The 17,902-nt window shown below is 35.8% G+C and overlaps 1 protein-coding gene across 3 annotated transcripts; it reads left to right on the top strand.

The window, feature by feature from the left end:
- The first annotated feature begins 1,878 nt into the window (after positions 1–1,878).
- Positions 1,879–14,663, top strand: NUDT12 (nudix hydrolase 12). Of its 3 annotated transcripts, none has more exons than XM_056513594.1 (7): positions 1,879–2,740; positions 3,200–3,413; positions 5,917–6,512; positions 7,433–7,600; positions 8,548–8,661; positions 9,993–10,192; positions 11,449–14,663. In XM_056513594.1, exons 2-7 carry the CDS (start codon positions 3,208–3,210, stop codon positions 11,557–11,559), a joined length of 1,395 nt encoding a protein of 464 aa, XP_056369569.1. In that variant the 5' UTR covers positions 1,879–2,740; positions 3,200–3,207; the 3' UTR covers positions 11,560–14,663. The 3 variants fall into 3 exon arrangements, with proteins under 3 accessions (XP_056369569.1, XP_056369571.1, XP_056369570.1); XM_056513596.1 differs by having other exon boundaries at positions 2,712–2,858; XM_056513595.1 differs by having other exon boundaries at positions 2,714–2,876.
- Positions 14,664–17,902: the final 3,239 nt, after the last annotated feature.

Genomic DNA, 17,902 nt, shown 5'->3' with positions numbered 1-17,902 from the left:
TGGGTGAAATTGAGAGGTTAAGAATGAAGTGCAAGCCCAAATGAAGAATTAACAAACCTTCTGTTATACTGTTGCTGTTTCACTGAAAAGCATTAAAAATAGATAATTCTTGTGTGTAACCTAGACCCAACACTAAAATGGGTAAAATTCAGATTCTTGCTCTAAATAATCTGGATAATATAAATATAAAAACAATGAGATAATTTTTAATAATTCTATTAACCTAAATGAGCTTTACTGGGGTCTTTTTCAGACCAGTTTATGGACTCAAATAAAGAGATTTAGAAGGTAACTCAGACCAACAGCTGTACAACCATCTTACTGCTTGAAGCCACCTATTTTGCCCAATCACTGCAGTGCTCCCAATGGCACGTACGTACATTCTTTACAGCACATGCAATTTTTTCCTAAAGGCTACAGCACCGACTGAATCACAGCATTCAGATATTACTCCCTGACTGCTGTCCACAGCAATCAGAAAGCATTTTGAAAAGATTATCATTAGTCACTATCAACATGGACCCATCTCTTTCAGGACCAGAGCAAACCAGTGATGTTGCATTCATTTCCATTCTCACACTGACAATCTCAGACTCCTGAAACCTTGCAAACACACCTTTATCTCTCCACTACTGAAGAGCTAACAGACTCAGTCAGGTCAAATGAATACTGGCCAGTACAGTCTTTATTTTCTACAAAATTCAAGAATCATGGCACAACTAAATCTAGCACCACTTTGACCTTCTCATGAGTTTTACTTAGCTCTGGACTACACCAAAGATAAAAACAGCTTTTAAAGCAAGTCAACATTACATACTTCCCTTCTAAATAAACATTAAATTGCTCTTAGAAAATTCAGCTCAGTGATTATTAAGTAGAGATCTACATATTTGCAAGAATTTGTAACCTTCTATCCAGCAAAGTAACTGCATCTGTTAGTAGAAACAAAATATTTTCAAACTCACAGGTTGGTACATTACAATTTTAAGGTCGGTATGTTACAATTTTAAGGTCCCATTCAATTTTTAATAATTACTAGTATTTTAAACAAGAGGTACTAAGTTGCTTTTGGAAGGATGCACTGGGAGATGGCACAAAGTCCACAGAAGTACCTAAAATCACAGACCTTGGGAACTTCTGATATGATATCAGGACTTGGAGAGTGTATCCAACCATGACCAAGATATAAAACCTGCTTCGTTGTATTATTTATTCCCATTTATCCATTACTAAACTTCTGCAATACTCTTGAATCAAAAATGACACTGCCCTTGAGTAACAGGTTATGTAGATATATACATATATCTCTCTATATACACATTTTTTATATATGTAGGTATCTCAAGCTAAAGCTCTATTGCTAAAACAGAACTTGATGGAGCTTCTGAGAATCACATTTAAAAAGAAGCTGACGACCAATCATTTTATTATTTGAATACAGTAGTGAATATCACAAATAAAACATTGAAACAAAGATTTGTATGAGTTAGTTATTCACGTTTAATACAAATCCAAGTGGGAAAACCAGTAATGTAATACTGAAGGAAGAAGTGGATTTAATTTAACCTTTGCATTCTAACTTTAGGCGATTGGAATAACTGCAATCTGTTTTGCAGGATTACCCTGTAGAGTACAACACTTTTATTTTGACCTCTCAAAAGCTACGCCTTTTTTTTTTTTTTTTTCTCTCTTTTTTTTTTTTTTTTTAATGCATTCTCCACGTGCAAAGGCATTAGGAAAGTTCCATGTTCGTTTGCATAGGACTAGTATAGCCTCAATTTTCAAATGTTTTTCTTAGTGAGAGGAATGTTAATGTTTTCTACAAAAAAATTTGGTGGGTGAAGGGATGGGTGTTATTATCTTTGAAACTGGTGTTAATGTCCTTACTAACTTTGGGCAGCAGGTTTGTTGCAGAGCCCAGACAGCTTGGTTCCTGACGGAGACAAAGGTCTGCACAAGCCTGAACTTCTGAGCTTTGGGGTAAAATGACAGTAGGTTAGAGAGGGGATATGTAGTAGGTGGTTTGAGAAGGCTGTACCTTCCTAGTACTTAGCAATGGGAAAAGGAAGAAGTCGACGTGCGGGCGGGAGCTTGGGATGAGGCTGCGCCCTCCGAAATCGCGAGAGAGAAAATCCCGAGAGCGTGTGCCCCGGTGGAGTCTCCCTCCTTATTCGAAAAAAGTTTGAAGGACTCTTCTTTCTGGACATAAACCTCTGGCGTTTGCGGAATTCTACTGACATTAGCCAGCACACACTTCTGGCTAATCACTTCGATTTCCCCGCTAACTCTTCTCTTCTGCCACATCAGTTGCTGCACCTTCCTCACAACTACTTCCGCATTCTGTTGCCACGGTCCCTTGCCTTCTGCTAGCGCCGTGAAGCAATGCTAAAAATCAATCTGATCGCTTCCCTACAACCACCGAGAATCCTGCCCGGCGGACAAAATAGCTGCTTGCCCTTTAATTCTAAGCATCGACCCGGCCTCGCGGGCAGCAGCCCTTAGGGAGCGACGAGTGATTCTTTCCTAGAAGCAGTATCCCAAGTCCGGCTCCCGCCTGTAGGCCGGGGCAGGGCAATGGCGTTCGGCGCCGCTCGGATACGCCCGGCGCCTGTCGGGCCCTTCGGTCCCGCTCCTTCTCTCTCAGGCTCGCTCCGGGGCGGGGCTTCCCCGCGGCGCTACCGGGTGCAGCGGGGGCCGCGGGAGCGCGCACGGGGCCTGGCTGCTGTGTGAGCCGTACACGGTAATCGGGTCCCGTTGTGAAGGCCGGGTCGCGGAAAGGAGTGGAGCGGGCCCTGAGAGAATAGAAGCTGTCGCTGTGTTGCGCAGCAGTCCCGGCAGCAGTCTGTGTGCCTATATCTGTGTGTCTGTGTGTCAGGGTCTGTGTGCGTTTGGTTTAGAAACCATGACGTGATTTTTTTCACTCTCGCATTCGTAGTGAAATCTTCTGATCCTTAAGCCTCTTTAAAGCTGGTTTTAATTGTTAAAGTAAATCTTCACTATGTTTGGAGATGGGTGGGACGAAGATTTGGTTTGGGATAACAATATCACACCAATCACAAGCATTTGTTGTGTCTGTATTTTCGGTAATAATACTGATTTTCTGTACAGCATTAAAGTTTGGTCTTTTACTTAGGTCGTGTAAGTAGTGGCGGGGATGCCCCCAGGCATTTTTATTTTCTTTTTTTTTTTTTTAACTTAGTTGGCACCATGACTGGCTTTGAAAAGAGCCTGCACCAGGACATGGTTTCTCAGCTGCATGGCTTGGCTGCTGCGGGAGACACAGCCGGTCTGAAGGCACTGCTCAGGCGCTCCCCGTCACTAGTCAATGCGGCCGCAGGGAATGGCTGGACGGCCCTCATGTACGGCGCTAGAAATGGACACCTCGAGGTTGTGCAGGTTCTTCTTCAAGAAGGGTAAGCTGTTTTGTAGACCTCATTCAAGAGCTCTATTTTTAACCCGCAATTTTTGCCCCTATCATTTTTGTCTCAGAAGTAAATTTACCAGACAGATAGTGGCTGAATTTTCCTGAAAACTCAGTAAAATGTATTCTGTGTCAGTTTATAACTCGGTTCTGCTGTTGAATCATGCTTTTCATATTTGCTAACAAACTGTTAAAGTTATAAGCCTCTCTAAAGTTACTCCTTTGATATTCAAGGTTATGTTGTCACTTTTCATAGAGGCCAACAGAATAGAACAAAGTTTGCGCCTTAATTCCAACTACTATGTTGAATATAAATTGGGTGTATTTGATTTTTCCACTTATATTTTTTCTCGAAACTTTATTTTTAATCTTTATTAGTGTACAATATTTGCCGACTCTTCAGTAGGACATGACAGACTCACCTTTTTCAAAGTTATTTCAAATGGAAAGTTTTTTCAAACTAAGTTAAAATCAAATGTGTTTAACTGAGTTTAACATTAATCAAGCCCAAGCTGCTCCTTTCTGAACTCCTACTTACAGAGAAAAGCGAGTTTAGTTCATTCTGTAGTTAATGAATAACTTCAGGCATAGCATTCCACAGCCTGCAGTTATCCCACCTGTTTTTGATTTTTTTTTTTTTTTTCAGTCATACCTAAGACCTGTAGCCTCTGCTATCAGTACATTCCAGTACATAAAGGAGAATCTCAGTGCCAGATTTTATGTATTGAGGAATCTGTTGACATGATGGGGAATTTTTCAGTTGGTAAACAGGATAACAGTTCTTTAAGTTATGCATTTCATTAAAAAAAAAAAAAGTGAAAATCGCTTTTAAATGTGCTTTTCATGGTTGCTCTCTCAGGCAATTAAATATATTTCATAAGATGATGCTGTGGCCTCATTGGTCTCCTTTTAGTTAATGCTTAGAGTAATTTTTTTGACAATTACATTCATTGTATAAACATGATTGTCTGTGAAGATAATATTTTGTAATACTATAGCGAATAGTTCTAGAAATGTAGCCAGTTGGTTTTTTATCACTGAATTGTCAAATCATAGAATGTCCTAAGCTGAAAGGGACACACAAGGATTAAGTCCGACTCAGAGTCCTGCACAGCACTGTCTTCAAGGATCACACCATGTGCCTGAGAGCACTGTGCAAACACTTCTTGAACTATGTCAGACTTGGTGCTGTGACCACTGCCCTGGGGAGCCTGCTCCAGTGTCCAGCTACCCTCTGGATAAAGAACATTTTCCTGATAGCCTACCTAAACCTCCCCTGGGAGAGCTTCATGCCATTGCCTTGAGTCCTTTTACTGGTCACGAGAGGAGTTGCTTTAGCAGCAAAAACTTGTATTTTTTGAATAGTTTTCTAGACTGTTCTCAAATTCCCTCAAAAACTACTGAGTTTAATATAAAATCTCAAAATGGTCTTGTCTGTGGTACAGTTACCTGTGTATCAGCAACAGCTAATATTACTGGCATTCTAATGAGTCTCGTATTTATTGCATAATTTGTACTTGACAGTGACATTTCTGTTTTACTTACTGATTGAGGTTATTTTGACCTCGCAATCAACCTCAGCCTATTTAGGATTTGGGTTTCTTTTTGGTTTTAGTATTTAAATGTGTATGATGAGGCAACACTCCCTTATCTGTTTCACTTCACAGACATCTGGGTAACTAAAAGATCCCTACAGGAACCAGCTTCCATCAGTTAACAGAGGCTGTATTCTTGATTCTAATTTTATGGTAAATCATCAAATATCCTGAGTTAGAAGGGTCCCACAAGAATCAACTCCTGCAGCTGCGCAGAACATCCTAAGAGTCCCACCGTGTGCCCATGTGCCTGAGACCATTGTCTAAACACTCCTTGAGCTCTGGCTTTATGTCCTGTCACTGGTCACCAGAGTAAAAAGATCAGTACCTGCACCTCTGCCTTCCCTTATGAGGATGTTGGAGACCCCAGTGGGATCTCTCCTTTTCTCCAATCTGAACAAGCCAATTGACCTCAATAAAATATTTTATTTTAAATGTTTTGTTGCTGCTTTTGGTAGCTTCTAGAAAGTAATGCTTGTTAGGTTGCCTTTTTTTTTTTTTTTTTTTTTTTTTTACTATTTTGATTACTGGTTATGTGGGACAGACTTAGAGCCTGACTTCCAAAGCTATGTTTTTGAGCCTTTTTTTAACGACACAGTGTGTGGAATTTTAATTAATTTATTGCCTTTGTACTACTTCACGAATTTTGGTGAATGATAATCTGGAAAGGATCAACAAAAATGAAAAATACATCCTAGGCAAAAGAAAAGTATAATTATATTTCGTCACCATGATGTTAAACATTTTGCCTAAAGATTATCCCAGTATAGCCAGTGTGTCTAGAAGTTCTTGTACCTTAATAATGTCAGATGTATATGCTATATGTAAGAATAATACAGCACTAGAACCCTTGCTGAACTTATTTGCTCTTGTAACCTCAGCTCTTTTCTGTTTCTTTAGGTGTGATAGATCCATCATTAATAAATCAAGCCAGACAGCTCTGGACATTGCTAAATTTTGGGGGTACAAACACATAGCTAATTTGTTGGCTAATGTGGAAGGTGATAAGAAACCTAGTTTTTTGTCAAATGATCTAAAAGAATATGAAAATTATTTTGGCACGACGCTTCTGGATAGAAGGAGTGATAAAAGAACAGATTCCAAGTGGCTAAGTAAAAAACAAAGCCATCCAGACACAGTATACATCCTCTTCTCAAATCTAAGTCCCTTAGTTACTTTGGGTAGGGGAAGAGAGAGCTCACAGCAACCAGAAGTAAAGCTTTGCAGGCTATACCACAAGGATGTGGAACAGTGCATGAACCAAACTGAAGAATGTACCTTGATTTTTCTTGGAGTGGAACTTCAGTTTAATGTGAACCTGATGGCTGCTTGCCATGGAAGAGTTCTGCAAGAAGATGAAGAAGATGGATTAGTTGCTTGGTTTGCTCTTAGCATAGATTCGGCTTCTGCTGAAAAATTTAAACAGAAGCATGAGGGTTGTTACTTTCTTCACCCACCGATGCCTGCACTACTGCAGTTACCTGAAAAAGAAGCTGGTAAGATGCATAAAATGCAGGAAGTACAAAATGTATAATCAGAAAGATACACTTTGGTATTCCCTGAGGTATAATTCAAAGAAAAAAGAAACCACTGCCAAGAAATCATGTGTTTTCAGTGGCTTTAGAAATATTTTTATTTTAAAAGCCTGGTAGTGGTTTTATAAAGAATTTTGTATGTAAGAATATCTGCGTTTGCAAAGGACTTATTTCTGCAGTGACAGCATTAGACTGTAAAACCTGTTGATTATCATGGGTTTTAAACATTAAATGTTCTTGCATAAATATTATAAACATAAGGCAAAGGGAAAAATCTGTCTTTACTGAGTTTTCAGTAATGAAATTATTAATTACAAGAGATGAGAACCTAAGTCTTTTATAACAGTGTGTTGGATACTCATCTGATGAGGAAGTGTAGAAAAGTCAGGATGCCAAATTAAATTAGTTTTAGTAAGGACATTAACAACCAATGTTGTTATTGACTGCTGTTGTAGCAGTTTTGTTTTTACATAAGGATAAGGGGAAAGCTTGACTTGAACGTTATGTTTAATGGAACCATACATTATTATGTCAATATCTGTAGCCCTAAAATGGTAATCTGGAAAAGACTTGATACATGTAGTTTGGGCAGTTTGCCTACACAAAGAGAAACAGAATACATTGATCTGGATAAATTTGTTTCTGACTATGTGTAAATTGCTCTGTAGCTCTTTAATACCATGTTCTATTGTATTTTCTGTGCTGCAAGGTAAAAGGTCTGCATAACTCATACTGCTCGACTTCTCTTGTAGCCATGATTATAATTCAAACCACACTCTGATTTTTTGTGTTAAACTTCACTACTTGATTTTTCTATGCTGTTAAAACTTTAACATGAATTAGTATTTGATTTTGGGCATTTTCAATGTATTGTTTTAAAGGAGTAATAGCCCAGGCGAGATCTGTTCTAGCATGGCACAACCGCTACCGATTCTGCCCAACATGTGGGAGTGCAACCAAGATTGAAGAAGGGGGTTACAAGAAAACTTGCTTAAAAGAAGATTGTCCCAGTCTCCAAGGAGTTCACAACACGTCATATCCAAGAGTTGGTGAGAATATTTGCTCAGAAGTGGCTTGCTTATGTTATACACATGCAAATGAATTTATTTCTAGTTATTTCAGCTGCTTACTTCTGTCCTAGGTCTTTCATACTTATTTCTCCACAGGTTATATGTATCTCATCTGTTTAAGGATTAAGTAGTTCAGGCTTCTTTTTCTTACCCTAGTTTGTGATACAGAATTGCTGTGACAATGCAAACCTTGTTTCAACAAGCAATATCAATTAGGAATTTGAACAGTATAAAAGAGATATCAGCAGTATATAAGGTGTCACATTTTATTTTTTTACTTAACACTAGATGACGATAAAAAGGGGAAGAGATCATGAGTTGATAGGGTTGCTTACACCAATAGGAGAAAATACTAAGTTAGAAAGAAAAAGACACATACAATGATCAGAAGTGAGAAAATTTATCAAAGTGTTACATCATATGAGAAACTGATAGCAAAGAGTAAACAAAGTCAAAGGTGGAAAGTAGTCAGTATTTAGTCAGCATTTGCATTGTCAGCAAAGTGTCTAGTTATTTGTTTAGTCAGAAAGATATTCTTCAGACCTCTGTAGTGAAGAGAAGGTAATAATAAATGAGTTTGCTGCAGAAACTGTTGATACATGCTGGATGCATAGCTAGGTTAGTACTGCTGGTGCTCTAAGCAGATTGTGTGCTTTAGTTACAGGTAATTTCTCTCCTGCATTTCAAGCCTTGGTTAGTAAACTGTTTCTACTAAGCACGTACGTTGGACAACCAAATAAAGAGGTATCTTGCATTGAGAGAAAACACAAAGGGAAACAAAATAACAGCTTACTCTGAGCGTGCACACAATTATGATTTCAGTATCATTTTTGTCTTTATATGCATTGGTATGGAACAGACTGGACATTTCTACTGCATTTACATCCCTCAAATGTTGAAATATATTCGTTTCATGTCCTTTGTAGATCCTGTTGTGATAATGCAAGTTATCCATCCAGATGGGAATCATTGCCTTTTAGGTAGGCAAAAGAGGTTTCCCCCAGGAATGTTTACCTGCCTTGCTGGATTTGTAGAACCTGGTAATTTTATTTTCCTTTATCAAATGTATTTTCTCAATAAGAGTATTACACCTTTACAGAGAAATATAATTCATGTTATCTCAAAGTTTTTTGCTTCCTGATAGATGAGTTACAATAAATATGCTTATTCTGTACTTTGCAGCTGCTGATTTATTAAAAAAACCAAAAACCAACTTGAGAAAATAAAAATATTAAATTGTTTTCATATCACATAATCTTAAATTGCTACTTCACTTTAAAAAATAATTTTAAAACACATCACCTTGGTTGGTGATACTTAGCAAAGGATTTTAGTGTTGGAAAAGTAAGTGTTAAAGTGTTAAAGTTAGCATGAAGTTAAGCATATGCTTATGTGTTTACAGACAGATTGATTCTATGGAAAATAAGTAGAAATTAAGTAATTCTGAAAGAAAGAAAAATAGATATTTCAATAGCTATGTCAAGCAATAATAGTTAAAATTAGTTGCAATTGTAAGTTCCTGCAGACCAACCTGTAAAACATTCTTATATTGGGAATAGATCTTTATCACTAGTGAAATTTTAGTGAATAAATATTTTCAGTAAATGTGTGCAGATTTTATATAGTGATAGTATGAACAAATGTATTCAGTTATCATTTGAAGTAAGTCTAGGTATTTATTTATGATGGGTGGACTGTGTCCTTTAATTACTCTGTAATCAGTGGTTATAGCACATTACATGTGTGCAGCTTTAGGCTGGTAACCATCAGCATTCCACATACATACATCCATCCACAGTTTTCTGTGGATATGGATGCAAACCTTTCCATTGAAGTTTCAATTTACAGTATTGTTTGCATGTGTTAAGGCAATAAAGAATGAGTCAGGCAAACGGAATAATACCATGCAGAAATGTGAGCAAGTATTCTAAATCTCTGTTTTCCTGCTATTGTAATTCTAAATACTGATTTTTCGGTTGTAGTTACATGGTGTTACAATCACACTGAAAATCCAGAAATTAGCACAGTGCTAGATACAAATGAATAGGTCAATGTTTCAAGAATAATTATAGGAATTATGCATTTTCTATCCAATTTTTGACATTTTAGATCTACTGATAATGGTTTGTCTGTATGATGAATTATCAATTCAGGAAATAAATATTGTTATGGAGAAATTACTACACCTTATTTTCAAAGTTCCATTTTTTTTGTTGGCTGTTTTACCTTATTAGACTTATTAGATGAGGTCTTTGCCCTGTGAGCTAGATCTTTAGAGATAATTGCCTTGGGCAGTTTAAAATCTTTTGAGTCAGTTCAAAAAACAGCATGTGATTGTTGCAGCTGATTGCTCTTTGCCCTTTTTGATTAGGCGAAACCATAGAAGATGCAGTTCGAAGAGAAGTAGAGGAGGAGGCTGGAGTCAAAGTTTCCTATGTTCAGTACGTCTCTTGTCAGCCATGGCCAATGCCCTCCTCCCTAATGATTGGCTGCTTAGCTTATGCAGTGTCCACAGAAATTAAAGTTGACAAGAATGAAATAGAGGATGCCCGCTGGTTCACGAGAGAACAGGTAAAGTTCAATTTCATTTTCTTCTTTTATTGATTAGTCTCTTGATTAGAGTCTATTGATTAGACTGTTTTGGTTCTGGCATAAAACAGACACTTTTTCAGCAAGTCAAATGAGCATGTGTACTCTTCATTTTATCATACTACAGTTTCATTATTTTGTGATTGTAGGTTAGACGCAACCAGAGAAAGATATTCACAGTAATATCTGAGTTACTTGCAAGCACATTCTATGACATTTTTGCCAGTTTGCTCTTCACCTTTCCCTTCTGTGAGATAGCCAAATTATTTTAACCCATTTCCTTAGCAAGCCTATGCTTTTCATGCAGAAGTAGTATTTTAATAGCATTATTCATCACAGTGTCTCCTAACAAGCATGCTACCAGATTTGCTGTGAGAATGGAAGTTAAAGTAAGGACTCTGGGAATTCATTAGGTTGAAGATATTTTTTCATGCAGTACTATTTTAATTAAATGCAGCTTACTGTGGATTAATAAGAAATCTTGCACTTAGCTTCCATTAGTAGTTAAAATACAGTCAAATAATAGAGTGGCAGAAAAGACTTTCACAGAAGTATTTCAGCTCTTGAGTAGAAGGAAAGATTGCTTGCACATCAGTTTTCATAGGTTTTCCCATAGGAAAATTAGGAGCTAAGCTTTTAATAACACTGGACATCGGCCTGGCAGTTCCAAGTGTTTTGACTGTAAGTCACCTTGAAGACAAAGTTAGTCACCTGCAATCTCAGTGTGTTTCTGTTAACACTGGAAGCATTATTTTAAATTAATATCAGTTTCAAATACAACTAGTTATATGCAGAGTGGCATAAAGCTGGAAATAAATATACTTCAAAAATTTGCTAAAAGTGTATTCACATGTTACTTGCAACTGCTTCAGAAGACCAAAAAAACACATCTCTTTTGGCACTACATGAAAAAATTAAAAGAATAATTTTTTGTCACAGTGTAGAGCACTGTCTGATGGTGCCATAAAAAGGCTTCACAAAAACCTTAAATAATATACTAGCGGTCTCCACAATTCTGTTAGGAAAAAGGTATCCTTTGGGGCACATTAAGCTCAAAAATGTCATAATTCACACAATGTGCATCTACCTTGGAGAATTTCTTAGTAACTCTTTAATAGGTATAGCAATGGTAGACTGGTAGATCATTGTAGGAAGACAATTTCTGCATAATACAATATTAGATTCTATATAGTTTATAATGCTGTCTTCTAAAGATAAAAAATCTGTTTTTATTGCAGGTTGTGGAAGTTCTCATTAAAGGAAACCAGCGTTCTTTCTTTGTACCACCAAATCGAGCAATTGCACACCAGTTGATAAAACATTGGATTGGAATGAATGCTAATCTTTAATTCAAATATTTGATTTCTTTAAGTTACTTCTTCTATTGAATGATTAGTTAGGAATAAATTAGAACTGTTTGTCTTGTGAATATGCAACGAGGTGATTTTCTGAGCCTTTACATTGGTTCGGGAGCTCACCTATGCGAATTTTTGTAGGTGTTTTCCATCCTGAATTAGATTTGGACAAAACCCAATAATCATCCCAAGCAAGCAGGGGAGCAACAAATAAGTAGAATTGTTGCCTTGTTCAGTACAGGCTGTGCTTTTTGTTGTAGAATGAAATTATTATGCCTTTTGCTCTTACACTTTTTATGTTTCATTTGGTCTTCTCCCACTGGAAGGAGTCACAGCATTATAGAGGGCTGTCTGTCCTTGTCTGCTGTTTGAATTCTCTGCTTACGTCCTCATACTTGGCCTTAATTATTTCTTTCTCATTTTTGCCTCTCTCCATTCTTTGAATTTGACTTGTCACAGAATCTACATTCAGTGCTGAAAGCTTTACCAGCTATAGTTGTTTTAAGGTTAATGGCATATGTAAATAGTGAATATGTGGTACTTCGTATCTTTTACATTAATAACCTAACTTATATTAATACTCCAAGCAGAGCATTTACTCATCCGTTCTGACTAGGTCTGCACTTACCCAATTGTATGTCAGCCTGAATTTAAAGGTATAGCACAATACTTTGTTTTTGAAAAGAATGTTGGAGAACCATCCCCGAAAGCCTAAATAGTAGTGTTTTTATAAGATAATAATGTAGTTACTGATGCTAGGCTATGAGTAATTTCATTCTCTGATAATTAGAAATGAAGTTACAGAGTAATGGAGAAGGAAGAACAAGGCATATCTCAAAATATGCACATAGTTCTTTATGGAAATAGAGATGCTAAGATTGTTACTGCTATTAAGAATCAGTTGAAAGAAGTATATTAACTGCAGCTATAAGACTGGGATAGCAATATGTTAATTAAAGTATTTATTTATGTGGTTTTAATGCTACAGTTCAGATTTGTTCCTTAATTTATCAAGTTATTTAAGATAATGTTGATATTTTAAAAATAAAAGTATACTGTTTTATTATTAATTTCATTATGTAATAGTTCATAGTCTTATATTCTGCAGTCATTGCAGTGATATCAAAAGAAATGTAAACAACCTGAGGAAATGTCAATTATAATGGCAAATGTAAACTTACTGTTATATGATTTGTTTATTTGGAGTAATTTAAATTGTTTTAACAGTGAATGGTGTTACATTTTTTCCAAAATTCTCAGCAATCAGTAAAACTGTTGTACAAATCCTGATTATTCTTTTTTCCCCCTATCTATGTTACACTATGCTCATCAGTTTTCATTGTTTTTTGGTAAGGCCTTTCCTAAGCAGTACTTTAAGCATTCCTGACAGACTTGCAGTATTTGAAATGTTATGTTGCTTCATTCTCTCTCCTATTTCAGCCATACCTACGAATAAAGACAATCAGGTTATCTCTTGGGTTGTCTGGCAAGGAGAAGGAAACAATACACTGCTTCCCTTAAAAATTGCTTTTACAGAGAAGGCAAGTTGTGGAAAGCTGTCATAGGCCATACATACAGCAGGACTTCATGGTAACAGTGGCATAAATCAGTTACATGTTGCTCATGGAGTAAAGGAGAATATTGGAAAGTATGCAAAAAGTGGTGGAAGCTAAGCAGTGAAAGGAAGTTTCAGCTCATACTGTGGTGATTACATTTAGAGAGATGAGCAACAAAGGAATGAGGAGCAGATGGAAGAGGGAAGATAAATCACAGAGCAAATATAGGTAGCTTACAAGTAACTAGTTTATCACTTTGAGGTAATTAAATGTACATGACTAAGACCAATTGGAATACTAGTTTTTTGTGTAGAAAATTATGGTGAGTTGCTATAGAGATGTAGTTCTAACAGTGAAACTCCAAACACAGTATCCCTAATCTGCATAATTTTTTTTTTTTAGAATCTGTATAACAGTATATATCTGCAATTACAATGCTAGTAAGTAAATTGAAAAAGTTTACTTTCCTACATCAAGAAAAACAGAAAAAAAATCTTGTGACAAAGGGAACAGTGCTTAAATAATCTCTGATTTTGAGAGTAATATTTTATGGATCTTTCAAGTCTAATAACATCAGTGTGTCAATGATTTTGAGTCTTTATACATTTTCAAAATCTAAGCCAGGCTTTTGAAAAAGCTTTTGAAGCTATAATTTCCTTTTTTCCTCATCAATGGAAGATCTGTTTGCAGGGAAGAAGAGAAATCTCTCTTGCTTAAGAAAACTACTTAGATAAATTTAATCTCTTTAAGGAAAGATTTTTATTTAAGGAAAGATTTTTTTGGTAGCTTTTTATTGCTTTATTTGCCCTGTTTGTAGGTCAAGGTTTGAATTTTAGTTTGAAGATTCCTATATATTTTCTGAAGGACAGTTACTGTTTGCAGTTTACAAAGGAAATGTCAAATTGAAGAGGAAAATGCTGTGGTTATCTGGCAACTACAGCAGTTTAAGAAAGTGCCATATTAAATTTAGAAGCAATTGAACAGAGTGTAGTGGTTCTGACTGGAGTATTGTGTGGGCAACAGACGCAGAAGATCTCAATTGTTTGACTTACCCAAAAGATAGCAGCAGCTTTGGAAGCAGGCTGTTTCTTGCCACAGAGTTAATACCACACCTTAAGAGAATAGTGTTACTTACAAAACTGGTCTTTTTTGCGCTGTGAAAAATGATCTCTCTCTTTTCTCCCTTGCTTGTACAAGGCTATCAGACCAAAAAGAGTACTCATGACATCAGATGTACAAGGCAGAAAATTCTGGAGATACCTTTTATCCCAGTCTGCCTGTGTACTAAAGAGAACTGCCTTCTATTCAGTATGTAATTTGAAAATATTACCTATTTTATCTATTTTTTATAATTCATAGATATTAGAAATAGTAGCTTAATAAAGCAGAAAAAGGTAATTAGGTTTTTGAACACACACCAAAATGGATACTTCTAACAAAACTGTAATCTCATGCAATGTAATGGCATTTCATGAAAGTATAGTACTGGTTATCGTATTTTTACCAACTTTGCATTTGTCTCAATAAACATACTTCTTTTAACTCGTTTTTCATTCTGGGTATATGTTAACATGTGCAGTGTCATGATTCCAGCGTTGATTCTATAATTTGAATATTATGTTTTCTATGGGAACATTGCAAGTCAGTAAATGAATACATTGAAGTCTGCAACATGTGAGACAAGAACGGGTGGATGTCAACAGGCTGATTAAAGGTAGACCAGTCATGATGCTTCATGGAATTAGATATACTAATCAGATTCTGAGCTTAGCAGACAGAAATAGAAAAAAGAAGTGGAACAAGACTGTGAACATTGCTCCCTCTTTTATCTTTAATTTTAATTAGGTAATCTGATTGATTAAGACTTTTCAGACAAAGCTGACATTTTGTAGCCGCTGGGTAATTTAGTTGTTTTTATTACCTGCTTTAGCTGTAAAGAGTTAAATAACTAGTTGTTCTTTGTTGCTTCAGTGATTTGAAAGATATGTATGCACTGCATATCATTGCTGACTGGGTTTGACGGTACAGAAGGGGGTAAAGCTAAAGAAAGAAAAAATTGAACTTGTTATCCTGTTGAGGTTTAGCAAGACAGCCAACCCATCCTTCATGAGCTTAGAAAAGCAAACTGTTCACAGACAGTCCATAACAGCATGCATCTGAGGAAAATGTATATTGGCTTGTGACAATGGTAAGTGTAAACCTTTTTTTCTTTAAATTAGAGTATTTTAGCTAGTATTCTGTAGCTATTAATTGTTACAATTAATCAGAGCTTTTATTAAATATGAGAATTTTGTAGATTTTTTTTCACAGTGAGAAAATATGACTTTTAGTAAATGATAGATTTTTAAGATGGGTATTTGATTCCTAAGACTGTATTGGTTATCTTATTTTAGCATATAACTACTATAAATTTAGTGGTATATAATTTTGGAAATTAAAGCCTACCTGTATGAACTTGCATTTGTTAGAAGTATTGCCTTTCTGCAACCAGTATTTCACACTGGAATGTGAGGAGTGCTATGATAAGACCACAGAATTAGTAGTCAAGAAGGAGTATTACATGTTGTTGAGAAACTTGCATTTTCATTTTTCAGCACTTAAATAAGCCTGGATAGTAATTTTTTTCTCTCCTACCATTTCATCATCCTGCAAACTAAGCTAGCTTTGGTGAAGTACATTCTCATTTCTTTCTAAGGAGAGAAGCATTCAGCTAAGAAATGAAGGTATTTTCTCAAGACCTCTGCCAAAGCTAAAAAAAGTACATGAAATAAGTGCCTCAAATTAATTTGTCATTCTAAATCTAAATTACTCCTTACTTATTTTGTGTAAATTACTCATCTGGAGAAAGTGAGCCTGGAAAGTGCATGGTCAGAAAATACGGTGTCTTAATTTTCCCATTTTACACACCAGAAATCAAGTCCTAGAAGTTAGGACAGGCTCACAGATTTTCCCCTTATTGCATTTTATAAAAATTGAAGATTTTTAATACATAATTGTAATTTATAGTCCCAAACAGTTTGAAAATAAAACGACCTCATTTTCAAAGAAAATTTTTGTAGTGTACAAGTACTATGCCAGGGTTTTTTGGTGGGCTGATTTTCAAGTATAAGCAAGTACTTCGAATTTACCTGGTTTCTGTTGAGATGGATGAAGTTCTGAACCTCAAACTGGGGTAATTCAGGGACTGAGAAATAATTATAGTATTACACTGACAGTAATATCTTTGACTATCGAAACTATGTTTCATTATGGGAAATGGTTGTTATAGTTGTTAATGTATGTTATAGGGAGATTTCTACAAATTTCATTATCAATTGCTGCATCACATTTGGAGGGTATTTCCCATACCTGCTGTCATTTTTGGTACTGACAAAGCACAAATTCCACAGATAGCACTCTAAATATCAGAATGAAAAACTCACTGACAGGAGCAGGCTAATCCAGCTGCTTCTCAGTTTAGGAGGTTTTCCTTTGGTCTCTAAAATAGGAATAGCAGAGGTCCAAAAATGTAAATAGAAAAATAGAATGTAAATAGAAATGGCAGTTTATGTGATTTTTAAAACACATTTTCAGAGCTTTTGATAAAGAAAAGTTATTTTCTGGAGTAGAAAAGAGATGTCATGGACAATAAATTCTCTTCTCTATTTATAAATATGTTTTTACTTATATGATAATGAATACATGAACATCTATTGTAGTAAAGTTGAAATATCCATTATTTAGTAATTGTGTTAAAACCATGGAATGTTTTATAGACCATTTACAGCACAGAGACATGTTACAGTATCTGTTTGTTGCAATGTAAGCTCACATTTTTAAATTAAGGTAAAGTGAAATATGTTGCCAAAGAAATTAAGTATCTCCAACATCTAAAATAAATGCTTATCTTTATTTATACATTATTTTGTCTTTTGTTGCAAAAGCTCAAAATAATTAACCAAAAAGCAAGATTACTTAATACATAGGCAGAAGCTTTACAGGAAATGAGTTTTACATATGAATTTGCAGATTTTAAAAGCTGAAACTTGTGACTTCACTTCTCCCTAAAAGGGCAGAAATGCCTGTGTGTATACAGCCCATGATTGCTAATCTATATTTCACTACAACTTTGATGGCATTTGCATCCTCAGTGCTGAGTTAAAATAATCTTGAAAACATTTGGCTGGCTGCTATTTTAGTAACATTTTCTAAATCTGAAGTGAAGAGTACCCTGCCTGCAGCTTTAATATATTGGAGAGAATAAAATAGCTATAATTTCTTTTCAAAATATTGGTCAAAATCTATTCAACACTTCATGTTGTGCCCATTTCTACTGGTAGAATAGTCAAAAATAATGTAGAATCTGATTACATGGGGTTTGGTTTTCCTAAATTTGCTGATTTATGGCATATGTGGTAGTCACAGTTGTTCAGGCAGTAACCTTACTTCTGAATCAGAACTGAAGAAATACGGACTGGTATTTGCAGTCTCTTCGTGGTTTGAAAAAAAGAGGGTGTTGATTTGCTCATTAAAAGTGCCACAGCACAATTGATGAAATGAAATTTTTGATTGATGGGTCCCAGTACAATACCTGTTGCAGATTGATTTCACTGACCCATGTTTTTTCTGTTCCATTTGGATGCTTTGCTCTCAGAGCTTAGTGGATACTGGCATATATCCACTGAGTTCAATTTGATTTGAACCTGATTATTTGCAGACAGAGTTCACATTTTTATTAATTTAACAAAGTGCTATGTAGTACTGTTGTAGTCCCTGTAAATGGCTGCCTGCTTCCTTTTCTC

The sequence above is a fragment of the Oenanthe melanoleuca genome, chromosome Z (genome assembly GCF_029582105.1).
Source record: "Oenanthe melanoleuca isolate GR-GAL-2019-014 chromosome Z, OMel1.0, whole genome shotgun sequence".
Lineage (NCBI taxonomy): Eukaryota > Metazoa > Chordata > Aves > Passeriformes > Muscicapidae > Oenanthe > Oenanthe melanoleuca.
This window is presented reverse-complemented; position numbering and strand designations above follow the sequence as displayed.

Bases quoted from the DNA above. Each gene is read 5' to 3' on its own strand.
- NUDT12 (XM_056513594.1), top strand. From the start codon at position 3,208: ATGACTGGCTTTGAAAAGAGCCTGCACCAGGACATGGTTTCTCAGCTG. The intron at 6,513-7,432 runs GTAAGATGCATA...ATTGTTTTAAAG, and splicing joins GTTACCTGAAAAAGAAGCTG to GAGTAATAGCCCAGGCGAGA. The intron at 7,601-8,547 runs GTGAGAATATTT...TGTCCTTTGTAG, and splicing joins CACGTCATATCCAAGAGTTG to ATCCTGTTGTGATAATGCAA.